The sequence below is a fragment of the Tachysurus vachellii genome, chromosome 13 (assembly GCF_030014155.1).
Source record: "Tachysurus vachellii isolate PV-2020 chromosome 13, HZAU_Pvac_v1, whole genome shotgun sequence".
Classification (NCBI taxonomy): Eukaryota; Metazoa; Chordata; class Actinopteri; order Siluriformes; family Bagridae; genus Tachysurus; species Tachysurus vachellii.
The window spans coordinates 6,192,741-6,210,777 of NC_083472.1; the positions used below are offsets into that span (position 1 = coordinate 6,192,741).

An 18,037-nucleotide genomic window follows, 5' to 3' on the forward strand; every position below is an offset into this window, starting at 1 on the left:
CCCACCTCTGCCAAATAATCACAGAATTCTGAGTTAAAAAAACATATAGCTTGTTATAGAACTCACATATTGTGGAGCTCTGCACTTATATAATATCAGACCACCTATAAGGCTGCCTGTGCTGATGGTCTGCCTCCTCCTTCTCCCTCTTGATTGCTGCTCATTTGTTTTGTCCATGTACAGCCAGTCAGCGAAAATACTTTGTTGACTAATAATCCTGTTTTAAATCCCGTTTTAGTCGCTCATTTTTTTCCCTTGTCAGATGTAAATGGCCCCCACTCTGGCCCTACCTCAGAGAAACAGAGCCCCCTGGTGGTTCAGAAGCAGAGCCCCTCGACCTCTGCAACTCAGCCGAGTCCCATCTTGGCCAACCCGAGTCCCCCGGCCCCCCACCCGAGCCCTGCCACCACGCAATCCAGCCCACAGCGAATGGAACAAAGTCCTACAGGAACACAGAGCACCACGCCCATCACTCAAGCCAACCAGCCCACATGTCAGCCAGGCCACGAGACGGCACACACATGCCCGATGATGAGTCAGGCAGGACTGGCAGGGGATCAGAGTGTACCGACTGTCCAGGGCGTCCCGGTTGTTTCGGGCGTCCCTGTGGTTCAAGGAATCTCGGTCATCCCAGGGGTCCCAGCTGTTCAGCTAACCACCATCGGTGGGGTGCCGGTCGCAGTGCCACCTCAGCTCTACCTTCATGACAGCAGGTACAGTGCATCACAAACTTATAGGAGGCTGAGATGCCAGAGTCTCTCACATCACAACTGACAGCCTGCCTGAAGCTTCAGCTGTTCACTTTAAATCTGGTCTCATAACTGAAGTAATAAAGTAAACAAATTACCACCAGTCATCAGTCTATCAAGACTATACAAAGACTGTTTTGTATTAATATATTATATTATATTATATTATATTATATTATATTATATTATATTATTAAAGCTAACTTGCATAATTCTGTTTTCTTGGAAAAAAGGATTAGAATGAATAAATATAATTAAAAGATATTTTTGTCAAGTAATGAATAAAAAATAATTGACTTTGATATCAGAGGAAAATTATCCACAGCAGGATTGTGTGATATGACACCATGCCAAAGTGGATTATTTTCCATTAAACGCGCCTCAGAAATCGTGTTGTTTCTCAGTTTAGTAAAGTTTTTAAATTATTAACGAACAACACATGCATATTTAACTGTATATAGAGATTTTATGATAGCACTTGCATTATAACAGCTAGAAACAGTTGTTCCTTCCTTTGAAGTGAATAAAAGAAACGCAGTGTGTCGTGTTACAGAGAAACAGAACGGCGCAAACTCATCTCTCAGAAAACGTCTATCACTATCATAAATGTAACAGAAAACTTTGCCATTTTCATTTTTTTTTTTTTTAAATCACAAGCTGTTTTCTTAATCCGTTTATTATGAGGTTGGATTATATGGTGCTTCTGCCATACACGTCGCTGTGAACGAGCTGCTACTATAGAATTTAACACACAATATAACGTGTTAGTGCAAACAAGCACATTAACTTAGACCTTTTGTTTATGTTAGTGCTGGAACTAGCGTCAGAGCTGCTGTTATAGAACACGAATGAACACCTTCTGATTTGCACTGGGTTATAAAGTGTATTATCAGAGCTCTCTTTGTAATTATATCCAATTTGTAATAATATCCATTTTACACTCTTACACACACTCATGTGTCTGTTATTGTACATTCCACCAGTAGAGAATGACCTGCATACCCACAGGAAGATAACAAATATTTCGAGAAAAGGTTTAAACATTACAAATTGATGAAAAATGCACAAATTCTTACTTTCTTTACTTACAAATTTAGTTTAATTTTACATCTGAAATCAAGACGATTCACTCTGTCACTCTGCACATAATAGACTGAATAGAATTGGATGCTGTTTTTTTGTTGTCCTTTGGGCTGGTGAGTGCCGGTACCTGAAGAACCGCTCTATTCTCTCACTCGGTTGCATACTGTTTGCTTAGCTTCTGAATCTGAATTATTTACCAGTGGAGATCTGCTCAATAAAACATGGCTCTTGGCTCAGGGATCTTTTCACGTCTTACTCAGCGTTGAGATGGGAGATTTGGCTCCCTCTCAAAGACAGAAGAAAAGCAAAGCTTCTAAATCTTTATATTAATGGTGTGCTGACAGTGAAAAAGCCTACGGATGTGTAAAACGTTACGGCAGTACCCCTATCCCACCCCCCACCCAAGCGCTCTTCCCCAGACTGGAGGGAGTGTGGTGTTGAGACGTTCAGAAAACGTGTTCTGTGCGTTTACTCTGACACCGCATGTAGTTTCTAGCATGTAGAACTGGGAAAGGCTTTTTTCTGATTGAAACTTCTTGCTGGCTACAGGTCGGAGGTAAAAGCCAGACAGGATGTTAAACCAGATATCTGCCAGCCACCGTACACAGATTACAGACAGCCTCCTGTGGACTACAGACATCCTCCTGTAGCAGACTACAGACAGCCTCCGACTCTGGATTACAGACACCCTCCACCTCTCATCGACTACAGACAGCATTCAATCCCAGATTACAGGCCACAGGTAGGACTGCAAACACCAACGGTGTATCTGTAATCGGTCCCTCCAGGATTGTGCAGAATTTTTGTGATGCTTGATTTTTTTTTTTTTTAATTTGTCATGCAACTTGCAGATTTTTTTGCAGAGAACTACTTGAATTGGGTGAATTACAAGCACAGTATTCTTCTATTAAACTACTACCTGTATGTGAAGACTCATGTGTGAACCTGAAGAGGACTTTGGATAAATGTACATTGTGATGATGTCACACAACACGTTATGGCCCAAACCTGTGGACAGTCTGAAGCAATTTGGAAAAATTGCAAACTTCTTTGAATATTACAGAGTTTTTGTGTTTGTTTTTGTGATCATATAATCCTGGAGGGACTAAATAGTGGCGCGAATAGTGTTGGTTTATGAATATGAACTGTTATATTGTGCATCATACTTTAATGCATCTTATAATTTAATATTGCGTCGAAATATACCATCCTATATATTAAAGCTGAAAAAACATTTGCATGTATTGTTCATTTTGTAGATTTATTTTGGATCCTGAGAGATGACAAGAACTTCATGGCTGACCGTATAGATGTAGAGTTTTTAAATCAAATTTCAAATCTAAACTATTTTGTTAGAACTCGCTGAAAACCTCATTTTATTAAAATCATGAGACAGAAAGACAAACAGGATTCACATTTTAGACATTACTGTGCAGCTGACTTGTTTACGGCTCTGAACAGAGATTTGTGTTCGAGTCTCAGCTGTGCGTGCTGACTCAGCATAAACCTGGGCTTGGGAATTAAAAATCCACTAGAACACGAGCATTAATATAGTGTCACTTACAGTGGGCTAGCCTAATCAAATAAGCGATGCTGAAACCAAGAAGAGCGGTGACAAGTGTGTTTGTTTCTGTGCAGGACTACGACTATTTCACAGTGGAGCTGGAGAAGAGTGTAAAGGGCTTCGGTTTCAGCATTAGAGGAGGAAGGGAGTACAAGATGGACCTGTTTGTGCTCCGTCTGGCTGAGGACGGCCCTGCTATCCGCAACGGGAGGATGAGGGTCAGTACAGCTTGTGTGTGTGTGTCTCAGTACATGTGCATGTGTTTCTCCCAGAAGCCTTAATATTCCAGAGACCAGAACATCTCTAGGATGCCCTCTAAATGAATTTAGACATTGTAATCTATTTGTGGGGAGCATTGCAGGCTTGAAGGGACAAAAAATCTCATCAAATTGTGATGTTTTTCGTGTGTGTGTGTGTGTGTGTGTGTGGCTGTATAGGTGGGCGATCAGATCATTGAGATAAATGGTGAGAGCACACGGGACATGAGTCACGCCCGGGCTATTGAGCTTATCAAGGCGGGCGGCCGACGAGTACGTCTGCTGCTCAAACGGGGCACGGGGCAGGTGCCTGAATATGGTCTGTATCACTCTATACTCATAACTCATATCATTATATATAGTATATTATTGTGTAAGGTTACCAATCATAAAATTCTCTCTCTGGTACATGAGCAAAAACATCTCTGGAATTATTACTGTATATTATAAATGAATCCAAACAAATTCACACGATTTCCTGCTTCCCCACTTGTAGTTAATCAGTCGCCAATGTCTGAGGTTTTAAAACTTTTAAAGCTAATATTGCTATCGAATAAGAGAAGCTTTTATCCTCCAATTTATCACCATAACACTTGATGGGCAAACATACACATCCTAAACCAGGCTGAATTGCTACGTAAACCCTCATAGTTTGTGTCACTGCACACAAATACCAGACTCACACAGAAGCTGTGGACTTAAACATTAGAAGTCTGTTTCATTTCTAGGTGTCTCTTTTTTTTAATGAATTTGAATTCTGCTGACGTTGATCTGCTTAAACACACTTGGCAGAAGCACATTTTATGAAACTAATAAGGCAAATGGTATCACTTACCCAAATTGTGCTTTTGAGGCAAACGTCTGCTGATATGGCTAGAGGTTTTCCGGACACCTGACCATCATATCCATATGTTCTTGTTGAGCATCCTTATCCGGATCCATGGATTTGATCCCCCTTTTCTGCCACAACATCCTCCACTCATTTTAGAGTGTGGCTGTGAGGATTTGTGAGCATTACTGAGATCAGACACTGATGTCATATTGGCTGAGGAGGTCTGGGGTGCAGTCAGTGTTCCAGTTCATCCCAAAAGTGTTGGTTTGCGACAGAGGCAGAACTCTGTGTACTCGAGGACACTCGAGATCTTTCACTCCAGCTTTGGTGAATTATGTCTTAAAGGTTCCCTTCCACACAAAACCGTTTTTACTTGTATTTTTTGATATGTGTTCGGTCCATATGTGTTTGTGTTGTGTCGTTAATTTGAAAACGAACTGCTACCTCCCCGGTCAGTTCTAGCCACTTAAAAGAAATAAGGGGAGAAATCAGGTCAGTTGGAAAAGCTGGTCAGTCTGATGTCAGAGTGATTGAGCTCATTACTATTCATGAGCTCTCCCACTTGAGACCACGCCCCCACAATTCGTGTAGCTCAGTGAGTTTCCTATACAGCGAGGATGGCTGAACGTCAACGGGCTTGTGAAGAAGCCATTCTGCCGCAATTCAAGGTGATTGTAAACAAATTTCCTCTAGCCTAGGCTACTTATTGCGCTGGGTGAATGAATAGTCATGCTCTCATATCCTAGCGGTTAGCCAATCGGAGCCAAGCATCATAGCTCATTGAATATTCATGAGAACTGGCGCAAATCGAGCTGAGTCTTCCTGCAGGCTTTCTATACCACACTAGAATGGCTTGAAACAAGGTAACCAAGGCATTTTTTTCCACAAAAAATGTTACAGAGTCCATGGTAAACTTCAGACATTACCACAAAAGTAATGAAATACGTCTGGCAGGGCACCTTTAATGGAGCTCGCTTTGTGCACAGCAGCATCGTCATGCTGGAACATGTTTAGGTCTTTATGTTCTACAGAAGGGAAATTGGAATTCTACAGCAAATAAAGCCATTTTATACAGGTGTGTGCTTTCAACTCTGTAGGAACTGTTTGTGGAAGAACTACAGATGGGTCTGATGCTCAGGTGTCCACATACTGTATTAATGCTAAACGGACTAACAGCTATAAATTCATCCAGTTGAAGGATGAGAAAAATGCATCACATGAAATCAGGGTCTTTGTTTTTAATCAGCAATTCAGAAATTAGTTTAGTTAGTTAGAAGATCAAGCCAAACATTTAAGCAAGTAACTAACATTAGTTCAGTTTACAGGATGACGATGAGCCAGTAGCATTGTTTTTTTTTTTCAAACAGCACACATTCAGTTCTCCTATTGACAGTGGATTTAAAATTCTATAAACACTTCCATTCCTGACTTTGACAAAAAAAAAACGTAGATCAGGAACATACATCTACAAACACTGCATCTACAAAGAAAGCATAAACCACACTGTCAAGTTTTTGGAAGTCTTTTGAAGCAAGGTTGCCTAATCCTGCTGTATTACACCGACACTGCCTACTGATCTCAGACAGCACTTGAAGCCTCGTACAGTCGCCACATGCATCGCTTTAAGGTAGATATTTGCTTGCTAGACTCTTAATTTGTTTTCATATAACATTTCACCATGAATTTGATGCGGCTGTAGCTATTGCTTCCCTTACATGTTAGCAACATTAGTTTCAAAGCTCAGACTTAAAGAATATCAACACTTTGAGTATGTTTCTCTGGCTGATAGACTACATTTGAGGAAAAGATTTGTGTGTTAAGTATGTGTAAAGAACGCTCTATGTTCTGGTCTCTACTGGCTCCATTCACTTAGTCACTCTAAATGAAAAATCCATAAGTTTTTTTAAACATATGGTTGAAAACGTCAGTAATAACCTTGATTAAGGCGATTTAAGACTGCATCTGTTTCCTCAGAGGAGTATGGGGTATATAGCTGATTTGTTTTCGTTTTTTTAATAGTTTATATGATTTCATTTTTTTCTTTTTAAACACTTCATTGAACATGAAGCATTCTGCCAGTCAGCCTCATCACACGATTTCACATTTGGAGCAGGAGGTAAAAGTCGGGCGGCCCGAGCCAGCTCGGAGCTGCTTTGCCAGCCTCTAATGATAAAGCAGCCGTCTGAAAATCAGCAAGCTGAAACCTGGCCAGTAGAGATAAGACATTAGTTTACACCATGCTGTTCTCTAACTGCTTGTAGTATTAACTGTAGACTTCTTCTGCTTTTACTTTTATGCCAGTTATAGAGTAGGTCTTTACTCCCTGTCTTGTAGGAATGGTATCTTCCAACCTTTCCATGTGCATGAAAAGCGACACTCTTGCCTCTCCATATTTCTTCATAATGGGACACTCTAAAGACACGGTTTGTGGCAAACTGCATGCTTGTTTTCTGTCTGTTTCTACTTTTTTTCTTCTTTATCACTCACACATACAGTAATGCCTATTTTCACCAGAGATAGAATGCTTTTAATGATTTGCTCGCTACTTACACCTTTTAAAAGGCAGTTTGTTATTTTTGAGCCCTCTCCTGCCTGCAAAAGGCATTGGGGAAAAAAAAAAAACACTCACAAGCCTAAAATTAGGTCCCGCTAATTATTTATTGTCTTTACAAATGTGACGAAATTCATCAGCGTAGACTTTAGTGGTGACAAAAAGGCATTATAATAGAAGACGTGTACAACATTAACTCCGAGGAAATTGCATATCACACAGACAGAACTTTAAACAATGTCTGAAACTAGAGAAGAGTCAAAGAAGGCAAGACCTGTAATGTCAGGAGTGTGGGAGTTTGGCGCAGTGCTGTATATGCAAAGCGGAGATGGCATTTAATAGCAGCATAAACATTTAAAACCAACACACAAGGACTACAGCTCATCTTCATCTCCTACTTTTTAAATAAATGACACTTGCCATTGTACTTTAGCCTCATATTACACAAGCATGGAAAATGCCATTTTATTTTTACTGATGTATGGTCCAAGGATTAAAATATGTGAAATACGAGCAATTTTATAGTTCAACCAAAAAACCCTTTCATTTTTGGCTTCTTAATACCGTTTAGATCCACAAGATTCAGTTGAACTTTATTGTAAAATTGTTAAAGATTGTTATTTGGAAAAAAAAAAGATAATTAGATAAAATACATTATTAATGTATAATGAATGAAATAAAATATATATGTATCCTGCAGCCCTATTTTACATTTTGTTCATGTATGACATGTTTAGATCACCAGAAGGGCTAAACAAGGGTGAAGGAAAAGGAAACGATGACACTATCATTAACTGGTCACTTTTTTTTACAGTCTTTCTCTAAATCTCCTTGTTGGCTGACGTGAACAATTTGTGAGTTTGCCCTTGTCATGTCCGTGACCAGGACTAGCTGAGAGTGAGTCAAGACGCAGTCGAGGCCAAATGACAATGAAAGGCAAATCCTTTTCGAGGCAAAGCCTTTACTTGTGTACTAGAGTACATGAACTAACTTTACAGCTGGTTTGTGTACTTTGTGTATGCGAAAGTAAAAGACAAGACAATCATTGAGCCTATTGTATCATCTGTAACATTTATTTTTATTTTTTATAAAAGTTGTGTGTAAACCAAACTAAAAATTCCTGCTACATTTTTACAAAGGTTTTAAAAATGTATGTATTTTCTATTTGTAATCGAGGGCACGTGTTGAATGGCTCATCACCTAGAAATGACTATATACAGTTGTGCTATATAAAGTTTGCATACCCTGAAAGAAATTGTTAAACATTGCCATTTGTTTGGAAAATATGACTGATAATGTAAAAGATTTTTTTCTTATTTAAGGATAATTTTCACATTAATTATCATTAATTATCACATAGATGTTCGACTCCTTTTTAAAACCTGATGATAACTGAAATCACCTAAACAACCCTGATCAAAAGTTTACATATCCTTGAATGTTTGGCCACATTATAAACACAACGGTTGACACACAGAGATTTAAATGGCTATTAAAGGGAGGTTTTCACACCTGTGACTCATTGTAATTGTAATTAGTGTCTGTGTATAAATAATCAGTGAAGACCCGCCTTCAGTGCATCTAGACAAGCTTCACAGCTTCTGGAGAAGAGTCATTTGGAGTGATGAGACCACATAATCACAACCATAACTGCTATGTGTGGATTCAACAAAACCTACGGTGAAAAGTACACCATCCCCACTGTAAAGCATGGTGGAGGATCTCTTATGTTTGGGGGCTGTGGGAGCTTCAGTCGCACAGGGAAGTTAGATAAAAATTGATGGAAAGATGAATGCAGCATGTTATCAGAAAATACTGGCAGACAATTTGCATTTCGTTAGCATGAAAGCTGCACATTTGATGCTCTCGGATGTTCCAACATGACAATGATCCAAAGCACAAGGTAAGCTTGACTCTCCAGTGGTTACAGCAGAAAAAGCTGAAGGTTCTGGAGGCCATCACAGTCTCATGACTTCAATATCACTGAGCCACTTTTGGGAGATCTGAAACATGCAGTTTGTGTAAGTCAACCACAAAATGTACACGAACTAGAGGTGTTTTGCCAAGAAGAATGAGCAGCTCTACCACCTGAGAGAATTAAGGACCTCATGCACAATTATTACATAAGACTGTATGCCATCATTGATGCTATTGGGGGCAATACACCATATTAACAACTAAAGGTATGCAAACCTTTGAACAGGGATTATTTCCTTATTTACTTTTTTGTTGTTTTGTTTCATGATTGTGCCATTTTGTTATGCCTTACATATGAACTTGAGTCCTATAAGAAATAAAATACATTTTTTTTTTGCCTTCTCATTTATGTTTTCATAGAAAATGGTTATGCAAAAAGAAAAAAGTTAAAGTAGAGTTATGCAAACTTTTGAGCACAACTGTATGTACCCAGAATGGTTGGTTATGTTCTCAGAGGTAGAAGTGAAAATTGTTTATCCAATAAAAAATATCATTCATTTCTGAGCCAGAACAGAAAAGGTGAAAATGGCGAATAGGACTGAAAAGAAAAAGGGTCAAGATTTAAACGGAGAGAAAAATATACCTACTGTACTCGTATGATCGCAAACACTAAGCACATTGCACAGAAAAACCCAAACATGTTTTTTAGTGTTTTTTTTTATGTGAAGTGCTAGAAATCCTTCGCATTCTTCCCAGTGGCATGTTTAAGAAGCTGAAGGGAATCCTTTCTGCAGGAAGACAACAGTCCACAAGACACTAGGGAGTACTGTATATGACCTGGCTTGCTTTCTTTGCTTTTGTTTATTTCCTATTTAATATTTTAATATACTTCACAGCCGTGGTAGCTCAGCGGTTAAGATGTTGTACTACTGATTGGAAGGTTGTGAGTTCAAATCCCAGGGCCACTGAGCTGCTGGTGCTGGAACCTAGAGCAAGATCTTTATCTGCTCAGTTGGGTAAATGAGATCAAATGTAAGTCGGGTGTATGCTAAATGCGTATATAAAATTGTAGTAGCTCATAGGAACCTTTACAATGTGAACCTGAACAATTAGTCCTCTTATGAATACATTTATACTCACTCAGGATACCAGATCTTCAGAAATACACGGTTTCTGGTATAAATGGTTTACGAATACTTGGTCAAGACCAAGACCATATTTATTGAGACGAAAGTGCAAGACAAAGACATGTCCAAGAACAAGCCCAAGTACAGAAAACATCATGAGACTGAACTCAATTCCTAAAGCCCTAATACATGGATTTAAACCTGTATAAGAGCATCTAGGACACAGAGTTAGTGTTTTAATACAGAGTTATATCATGATGAAAAATATATGAATAAATGTATTGAATATAAACCCCAGATAAATCATGCATGACTGAGCTGGACCTGTGATTAAGCTTTTGCTTTAATTTGGTGGGTTTTCTATATAAGGAATGTGTTTAAGTGTCTGTCTGTGATGAAGTGCAATATTTTTTTTGCTTATGCGAGTCATTAGGAGTACAGCTATCACTCACACGTTCAAGCTGCACCGTTAATGTGTAATAACAGCTTTAATGCCGTAGACGTGTCTGTTTCAGTGAAGTTCATTACAGATTTATCTAAACCATGGCTTCCCAAACTACAGGTCACGAAATGGGCTCACAGTCTTGTTTAGTTTTATTTACTTATTTTACAGATTAATATTAGGAATATTGCTGTCACATTCAAACAGTTTTAATTGAAAGTGTACGTACTATTTTAGACTTTTTTTTAACTATCTCACTAGCAGGAGATTTCTTTGTCTTTCGACTTCTGGAAGTTCCTCAACAACGTCGATTGTGATTCAGTGAAACATCACTTAAACATGAAAATCTGCCAAAATGTTTACAGCATATGGATTTAAATGGATCTGTTGTTAAATAACACTGTAGAAACAGAGTACTCAGATATATTTCTTAGATTCCTTAGCCGTATTACCTCCCAAACAGTTTTAGACTGACTGTATTCTCCTAGTGAACCAGTATCAATGTATTCATCATTAGAGACTTTAGAGCTGTTCTGTAAGTCACTCGAGACAAGTGCATCCAAAAATAATGTGCATATAAATAGGCGAAAATTTACAGTACACGTAATCCGTGCTGACCAAAGCTAGATGTTCAAAAAGGTAGTCCTAAATTTTAAATCTGCGGAAAATACTTAGGGTATTAGATTAGGGAAAATTCCTGTTTATTTAGGTTTGTTAAACAAATAATTCTGCTTAGCAAAGTTTGGTATGTTGAGTTTCTTAGTTTATTTTAAAGTCATATATGATAATTTTTTGTTGTTGTTTTGTTTATTTGTCAGTAGACGGTGCCACCTCCTGGAGTTCTGACCCTCCAGCCCCAGCTGCCTTGCCGGAAGTAGCGTGGCCCCGTTAATCGACTTGTGTCCTTTGTCATTGCCCATCATCTCACCCAGCCCTGTCCCCGGACTCGCTCCGCCCAGTCTCTCTCTCTCTCTCTCTCTCTCTCTCTCTCTCTCTCTCTCACACACACACAGGCATTGCATGATGGGCCTGGACCAGACATGGTGCTCACTGGAGGCCAGCTTAGCTTGGTGCCACCAGCATTACAGAGTTGCACAGAGAGGTGGGGTGGCAGGTCCATCCAGAAGAGCTGTGAACAGAAAGGAAAGTCCTGAGAAAAGATGTGTGTCTGGTATGAAGTGAGTGGATGAATGCCAGTCATGGATTGTCTGATCCAGGATTTTTTATGATAATAATAAAAACATGGAGGGGCCACCAGGCCTGATGTAACTCCCCCGGCTTGCACGGGCGCTCCGCAGTTTGACTCTGGATCCAAGGACGTCTGAGAAGACCGGACTAGAACTGTTCAAGTCTGGTCTTCCTGCCTATTGGATTCTCTCTCATTGTGCTCCACTCACCATCTTCAATCCCGTTCACGTTCTTGAGTGATCATGTACGAGGGTTTGTTTGTATTATTTTGAGTTGCTTATATTACAGGCCTCTTAAATTTGTGAGGCAACCAGTGAAGTTATTCTGAACAAATATCTATGTGTAGCATGAAAGGTACCACAGCCACCAGAAATCCATGAAGGACTCAAATATTTCAGCAGTAATGTGTTTCATTATTTGTCAGTATTAGTCCAGCGTAGACCTTTCCATGTGCACTGATGTGATAAAATGAGGTGAAGATCATTTCATCACCTTGCATTCTTCTGCTGAGAAAACATAATTCAGATAAGAAAAGTCAAATTATTTTGTTCGAAATGAGCATAAACAAGGGGGAAAAAAACAGCATCGTAAATAAACATATCAGTCAGCGACACAATCATGAAGACTCGTACCTCCAGCCATCTGTAATACAGTTTTCATATTGCTAATACATTATTATAATAATATGAAATGCACTCCATTTATGTTAATAAGACAGTTTTTTTTAAACTGTGGACTTCCGAGCCAAACCTGCGTACCACGCTTGTGCAGGATTTCTCAAAAGACTCAGTGTGTCATTCCAGCCTCATTGCCCCTGTACTGTGCTTCATGAACCACACCACTGTGGGGCCGGGGCCCCGTCCTGATCCTTATAATCAGCCCTCCCTCGTCTCCTTTTGCCTCAAGGCCATTAAGCTAAAGGGACCTTAGTAGGTAGAAGCTATGTAGTTGGATTACATCCAGAAAATGGCAAAGCAAAGGGGGATTGAACTGTGCTATCTGAGACTATGGGAGTTTAAGTAAATTGAAAGTGTTTGCTCATGTGGAGGAAGGTGTGAGCCTGTGAGATTTAGGGAAATAGCGGAGTGTGTATAGTGTGAAGAGAAACCCAGTTGTATGGGACAGAGTGCCTTACTGGCAGGAACGGATACAGCATGAAATGCGTTTTCCAAGACAACTCATAGTCCTTGCATGGACTATATTGGAGATTTTGCATTTTTTTTAACGTTCAAACTTGCAGCTGTCAGAGTTGTTGGGAACGTCTCTGAAAATATCAAACGTCAATCTGTGTGTGCTTGGTACTACAGGAAAAGTGCTACGGCTTCGACCGATTGGTCAATTCAACATTTCTGTTCTTTATTTCTTTCACACCATAATGTTGTTTTTTTTTGTTGAAGCATGAGAAATTAGCACCATGACATACTACCAGGCAAGAGAGTCAGTCAAGACATTTCTGTCTGTAACGCAAAGCCTTGCTAAAAAAAAGAGGTTCCAGGTTAATTAGAAATCATAACAAACCAAAAGCATTTGTGAGTATTAAGAGCAAGAAATGTCAAATTTTCCCATAATGAGAAAAAAAATTTGATATTTGTTTTCCTGAAACTCGTTTATAATAGAAATCCAAGGGAACAAACTGAATTCTCTCAGTAAATTTGTGACTGTGCATAAGTTAGTGTTCTTGCTTGTCCAGTTTCCTTCCATCTTCCAAAAAAACATCCCTGTAGGTGGATTAGAAAAAGCGTGTGCGTTCCTGGCTTCACGTGACTCTGAGGATGCATTTCTTAGGATTCACCTTGTCTGTCGCTAGCTGGTTTATGTTAGAAGAGATCCGGCTGGTGGGAGAAAACTGGCCAAGACAAATATATCCAGAATATTTTTCAGTGCAGGAAAAGTGTCCAAATCCTTGCCTGTGGTGCTCACATACTACAGATTTAGTAGATAGAGATTAAGTTGGAAAATGTTAATAGTATGCTTAATATGCTTTAAAAAGTTGTGTCACAATGGTACTGGCCACATTACATCTACTTTGCTTACTTTGCCTGAGGAACACTAGAGTCTCCCAGCTGGCCTTACTGGATCGCTTGCAGTATAGCTTGGGAAGCTAATTCTACATTTCTAACTCACCCTGTATTTGTTTGACTGGTGCCTGCCTGAAGTAGTAACATTCAGCCTAAGAACATCTTTTAGTTTTAAAAGCAAGCATGATTGATTGGATCATTTCATTGTGTGTGAGAGTGGAAGCTACATTCTGGAGTACTTTAAGGAGTAATTTGTGCCATAAAAACTTTCTGGAAGACAAATTTCTCTCTGGTTTGCCTTCATGTGCAGTATGTTCAGATGAAACTACAGCAGGCCTCTGCTGCTCTGCAGCCCACACACAGCCTGATAACTGTGCCAACACAAGACGATACACAAGTACACAGAATGTAACTAATAAATACCAAGCAGTGAGGAAACATTTTTATCTGTGAAGCTGCATTCTATCCAGTCACATATCAGAGACCTAAATCTTGAGGGAAATGTGAAAAAAAAAAAAAGAAAAAAAAAACAATGTGCCACAGAGAAAATGCCCTGAAGGTGTTCAAAGGCCCTGAGAGTTTTGTACCTGCAACATGCATTTGTACCAGTTACTGATTCACCGAGTGGTTGAAGTGTGTTAGATTTAATTGCTGTTTACATGTGGAGATGTAGGAAGAGAAAGACAGAGCATCTATTGCACAGCTCAAGCTTTTCCTGATGAAGCTGTATCCTGCCTGCTGTGGGAAAAAAAAAAGAAAAAGAAAAAAACATTTTATATTACTGAGGAAAATATTGAATCTGTGAAAGATGGCACATTCAAGGGGCCCATTTCAGATCGATATTACTGTGTAGTGTTAGATGTGTATTTACCTTGTACAGCTGTACTCCTATAAATATGGTTTAATGTATTATTGATAGTTTCAAAGACTTAAGTGATCAAATATTTTTATGAAATGCAACAGTGCGGATATATTAAATTTTGCTAAACTCTTGTTTACCTGTATGATATTCTGAAATACTGTCAAATAAACTCTTGACATGGTGTAAAGTATTCATTTTATAGTAATCATTAAACTCATGTCCGTTTCTATGAGTGTGAGAGGTTGTTAAAGGTACTGAACAACACAAATAAAAGAAATGATCATAATTAAAGAGTTGTATTTTTTGAGCTCCTTAAATTGCTTACGTTTAAGAAAAATAATATTGTACTTTGTTATAATTATTTGCAAAAAATGCCACACTGCTTGATGCTCCAAACCTGTATCCTGTTGTTGTTGTTGTTGTTGTTTTATATGTAATAACAGCATCCCACCACTGGATGTCAGGAGAGATTAAAAAAAATAGTCCAATTTTTTCGTTTAAATTCAATTAAATTACAATTAATTTATTAAATCTAATATATAATATAAAAATATCCTCGTTATTTTCACACTACAACACTGCTTTTTTTGACACTACAAACCTCAGGAAAAAAAAGGAAAAAAAAAACAGCTCGGCTCTTAACATTCAAAGAGTCGGCACGCGCTCGCACGCGTTCACTTCGGACTACGAAATTATTTATTAATCTCTCTATTATCATCGTTAACAATTGTAATTGTATAACATTCGGTTATTTACTGCAGATAAATTAGTTTTTAAAATAAAATAATAATAATAAAACTGTGTCGCCAAACCACCTGGTGGCGCTGTGACAGTCAGACTCTCTCGATCTCTCTCGCTCTCTTTAAGGGTGCGTCTTAATCCGAGAGATACTCTTGTTTTGTAGTTTAAGTTAGGGAATTGCTGTAATGCTGTAAAACATTGAGTGACATGTTTAAAAAAATTTACAAAATACATTTTAGCAGTAGACCAAACATTGCCCAACAAACAAACATGCTTGTTTAAGGTTAGAAGAAATATTTGATACAAATCGCATTGCAATAATGTCTGCCATGTTGAAAAAAGTTTTATATTTCGCTGTAAGAAACCTCCAAATTCAGGTTTATTGTATTTACATGTTCTCACGACCATAAAACTCTTGTGCACGTGCTCTTAATAATAATAATAATAATAATAATAATAATAATAATAATAAATAATGTTCCAATGTTTCTGGAAAAAAAAAAGATCAAGTTAGTTATTAGTTATGTCTGTATTCTGCATCTTGAGCTGTTCTGTAGGCTGGAATTAGGCTGTCAAACTCTTTCTATTTTTATAATTGAACGCTCTAGAAGCCCAACTTCTCCCCATAATACAAAAGAGGAAGGTTGACTCGATTTGAGACGCACCCTGTGAGACTGAAACCATGGCAACCACGAGACCGGAAGTCACATGGAGCGGCGTGTGTTTTTTTTTTTTTATGGTGTTGATGATTAGCTCAGTTGTTGGAAGCTTGTTTGTGCAAATTGAACGTTACTTTATTATGGCTGCAAAACGGAATCTTCCAACATGGATGGTGGCATCTGATCATAAAAACGAGCAGATTAAAGAGTCTCTAAAGAGGAAAGCGGAAGTAAACACAAACAAACGAGTAGGAAAAAAGTGCATCAAACGGTATTGTTGTACAGCAGGCTTTCATGAAACTCATTGATTAATGAATTAATTAGATGTCATTTTTCTTCTCTTATACATGTTTGAAGGCAGAAGTGACATCTTGGTAAACAGATGAGTTGTTTGTTTTGTTTTTGTTGCAGAATGATGTACTGGATGAATGAAAGGGAGCTTGTAGAAGCAGCAGTCAGTGTTCTAAGCAGAGATAACAGAGAGGTGAGAGAGGCTTGCTCAGACCTAGCTGGGGTTTTTCAGCATGGTGATACTCCTGATTTAACTCAGTAAGATTGTATAGAACATAAATAAAGCTAGTTTGCTTTGTTCACATCAGGTATCTTATCATTTAACTTTGTTGGTCTTTATGTGAAAGCCAGCTCCGGCAGAGAGACGTGCTCCTCTGAACACTGAAACATCCCTGATTCCAGATACTGATCACAAAGAGACGACAGACTCGGACGTTTCGGATCCAGCCCTGGATTATGCTGAGCAAGAGACTGTACCGTACAATGAACCTCTAAAGGAGAGGTGTAGCAGTGCATCAGAGAGCTCTGGTGAACAGCCTGTAGCTTTGCCAACAGGTTTGGACAAGAAAGCTGAGTCTAAGGAGGACAACTGTCAGAATAATCCTGATCATGAAGCCCTGCAGGTGCTGCAAGACATCTTTTTCAGATGAAACTGAAACAAGACAGCTGAAGGGTTTAGTTTGTACTGCACTAAAACTACTGAACTGCTCATTCAGGGACAACACCAGATTAATCTGTATTATTATCCTCTGTTTAAAGTCTTCACTCAGTGTCTTGTGTTGCCACTGGGTTCAGTGTCAGCTAAGGAAGGCTGTAAACAAAATATATATAGGGATGAATAATTGGTAGGTAATTAAACATTAAATGTCTTGGTAAAGTGTTGGACCACCACCAACCACCAGAACATATTGGAATTATCTTGGCACAGATTTTGTTCTGGAGTCATGAACACTATTTTTAAACAACATTCCCTAAACTGCTGTTAGCGTGATGATGCTGTAGAGTGCTAACATTTTTCAAGTTTTCAATTAAATAAGTATTTAATGAAGCTGAGATCTGGTGACTGGAAAAACCCATAGAATATGAGTGACATCAATTTCATCCCCATTAAACCATTCAGTGAAACTATGTGCTCTGGGGATGGGAGCAGAATCATCCAGTTAGAGACCAGGATATGGTTACGTCATAGGATCGAGGTGATCAGGTAGAAGATACCAAAGGAAAACAGCTTCTGGATTTCCTCAGTGTTGGGGTAAAATATATCTGTATATGACAGTGCTCTAATCTTGTGTACATCACATGTGCAGTCACATATTCACACTAGTTGAGATGATGAAAAATGACTCCTTGCTTTACCACAAGTGCTGATTTTTTTTTTTAATGCATTCAGCCGTGTAACGAGTGATTTTTGCTCAACAGCCCTAATAAAATCTCCATCTCTCTCATTACACACTGCAGTGCTGTTCTGCGTTCAAAGCGAGAGCATCAGAAGCTTTCGACCATGATTATTTATTCCTTTCTAAATCTAAATGCGTCTAAAAACCACTTCAGTCACTGTTTACTGTAACATGGCTACTCTTTATATCTGACGGTTTTCCCATCCTTTAATGGGGATGGTCCTTCCCATTAATTAGTTTACCATTCTTCCCTCTTCCTATCTTGCGGTGTACCGATGTACCAGTATGGCAGCTGTTTCAATCTGCTAACACTTTCATAGACATGAACTCATACAATAAGTTTGGGCATATATACAAGT

General features: G+C 38.8%; 2 protein-coding genes across 15 annotated transcripts in view; both read left to right on the forward strand.

The window, feature by feature from the left end:
• The window catches only part of magi2b (membrane associated guanylate kinase, WW and PDZ domain containing 2b), a 135,756-nt gene extending 120,874 nt beyond the window's left edge, over window positions 1-14,882 (forward strand). For 8 of the 14 annotated variants that reach the window (XM_060884424.1, XM_060884426.1, XM_060884429.1 and 5 more), the window contains 6 exons: window positions 263-713; window positions 2,382-2,574; window positions 3,471-3,614; window positions 3,834-3,972; window positions 6,820-6,908; window positions 11,344-14,881. In XM_060884424.1, coding sequence (XP_060740407.1) covers window positions 263-713; window positions 2,382-2,574; window positions 3,471-3,614; window positions 3,834-3,972; window positions 6,820-6,908; window positions 11,344-11,400 — 1,073 coding nt within the window. In that variant the 3' untranslated portion in view covers window positions 11,401-14,881. Of the gene's footprint in view, window positions 1-262; window positions 714-2,381; window positions 2,575-3,470; window positions 3,615-3,833; window positions 3,973-6,819; window positions 6,909-7,850; window positions 7,899-11,340 lie in introns of those variants that run through there. The other 6 variants (XM_060884430.1, XM_060884438.1, XM_060884435.1 and 3 more) reach the window with 5 other exon arrangements.
• A 1,067-nt stretch (window positions 14,883-15,949) lies between these two features.
• On the forward strand, window positions 15,950-17,708 carry si:ch211-127m7.2 (uncharacterized). The gene is made up of 3 exons (XM_060885209.1): window positions 15,950-16,261; window positions 16,402-16,474; window positions 16,629-17,708. Exons 1-3 carry the CDS (start codon window positions 16,014-16,016, stop codon window positions 16,929-16,931), a joined length of 624 nt encoding a protein of 207 aa, XP_060741192.1. The 5' UTR covers window positions 15,950-16,013; the 3' UTR covers window positions 16,932-17,708.
• Window positions 17,709-18,037: the final 329 nt, after the last annotated feature.

Excerpts from the sequence above, each read along its gene's own strand:
- si:ch211-127m7.2 (XM_060885209.1), top strand. The coding sequence starts at position 16,014 with ATGGCAACCACGAGACCGGAAGTCACATGGAGCGGCGTGTGTTTTTTT. Across the intron at positions 16,262-16,401 it reads GGAAAAAAGTGCATCAAACG|AATGATGTACTGGATGAATG; the intron begins GTATTGTTGTAC and ends TTTTTGTTGCAG. Across the intron at positions 16,475-16,628 it reads TAAGCAGAGATAACAGAGAG|CCAGCTCCGGCAGAGAGACG; the intron begins GTGAGAGAGGCT and ends TTTATGTGAAAG.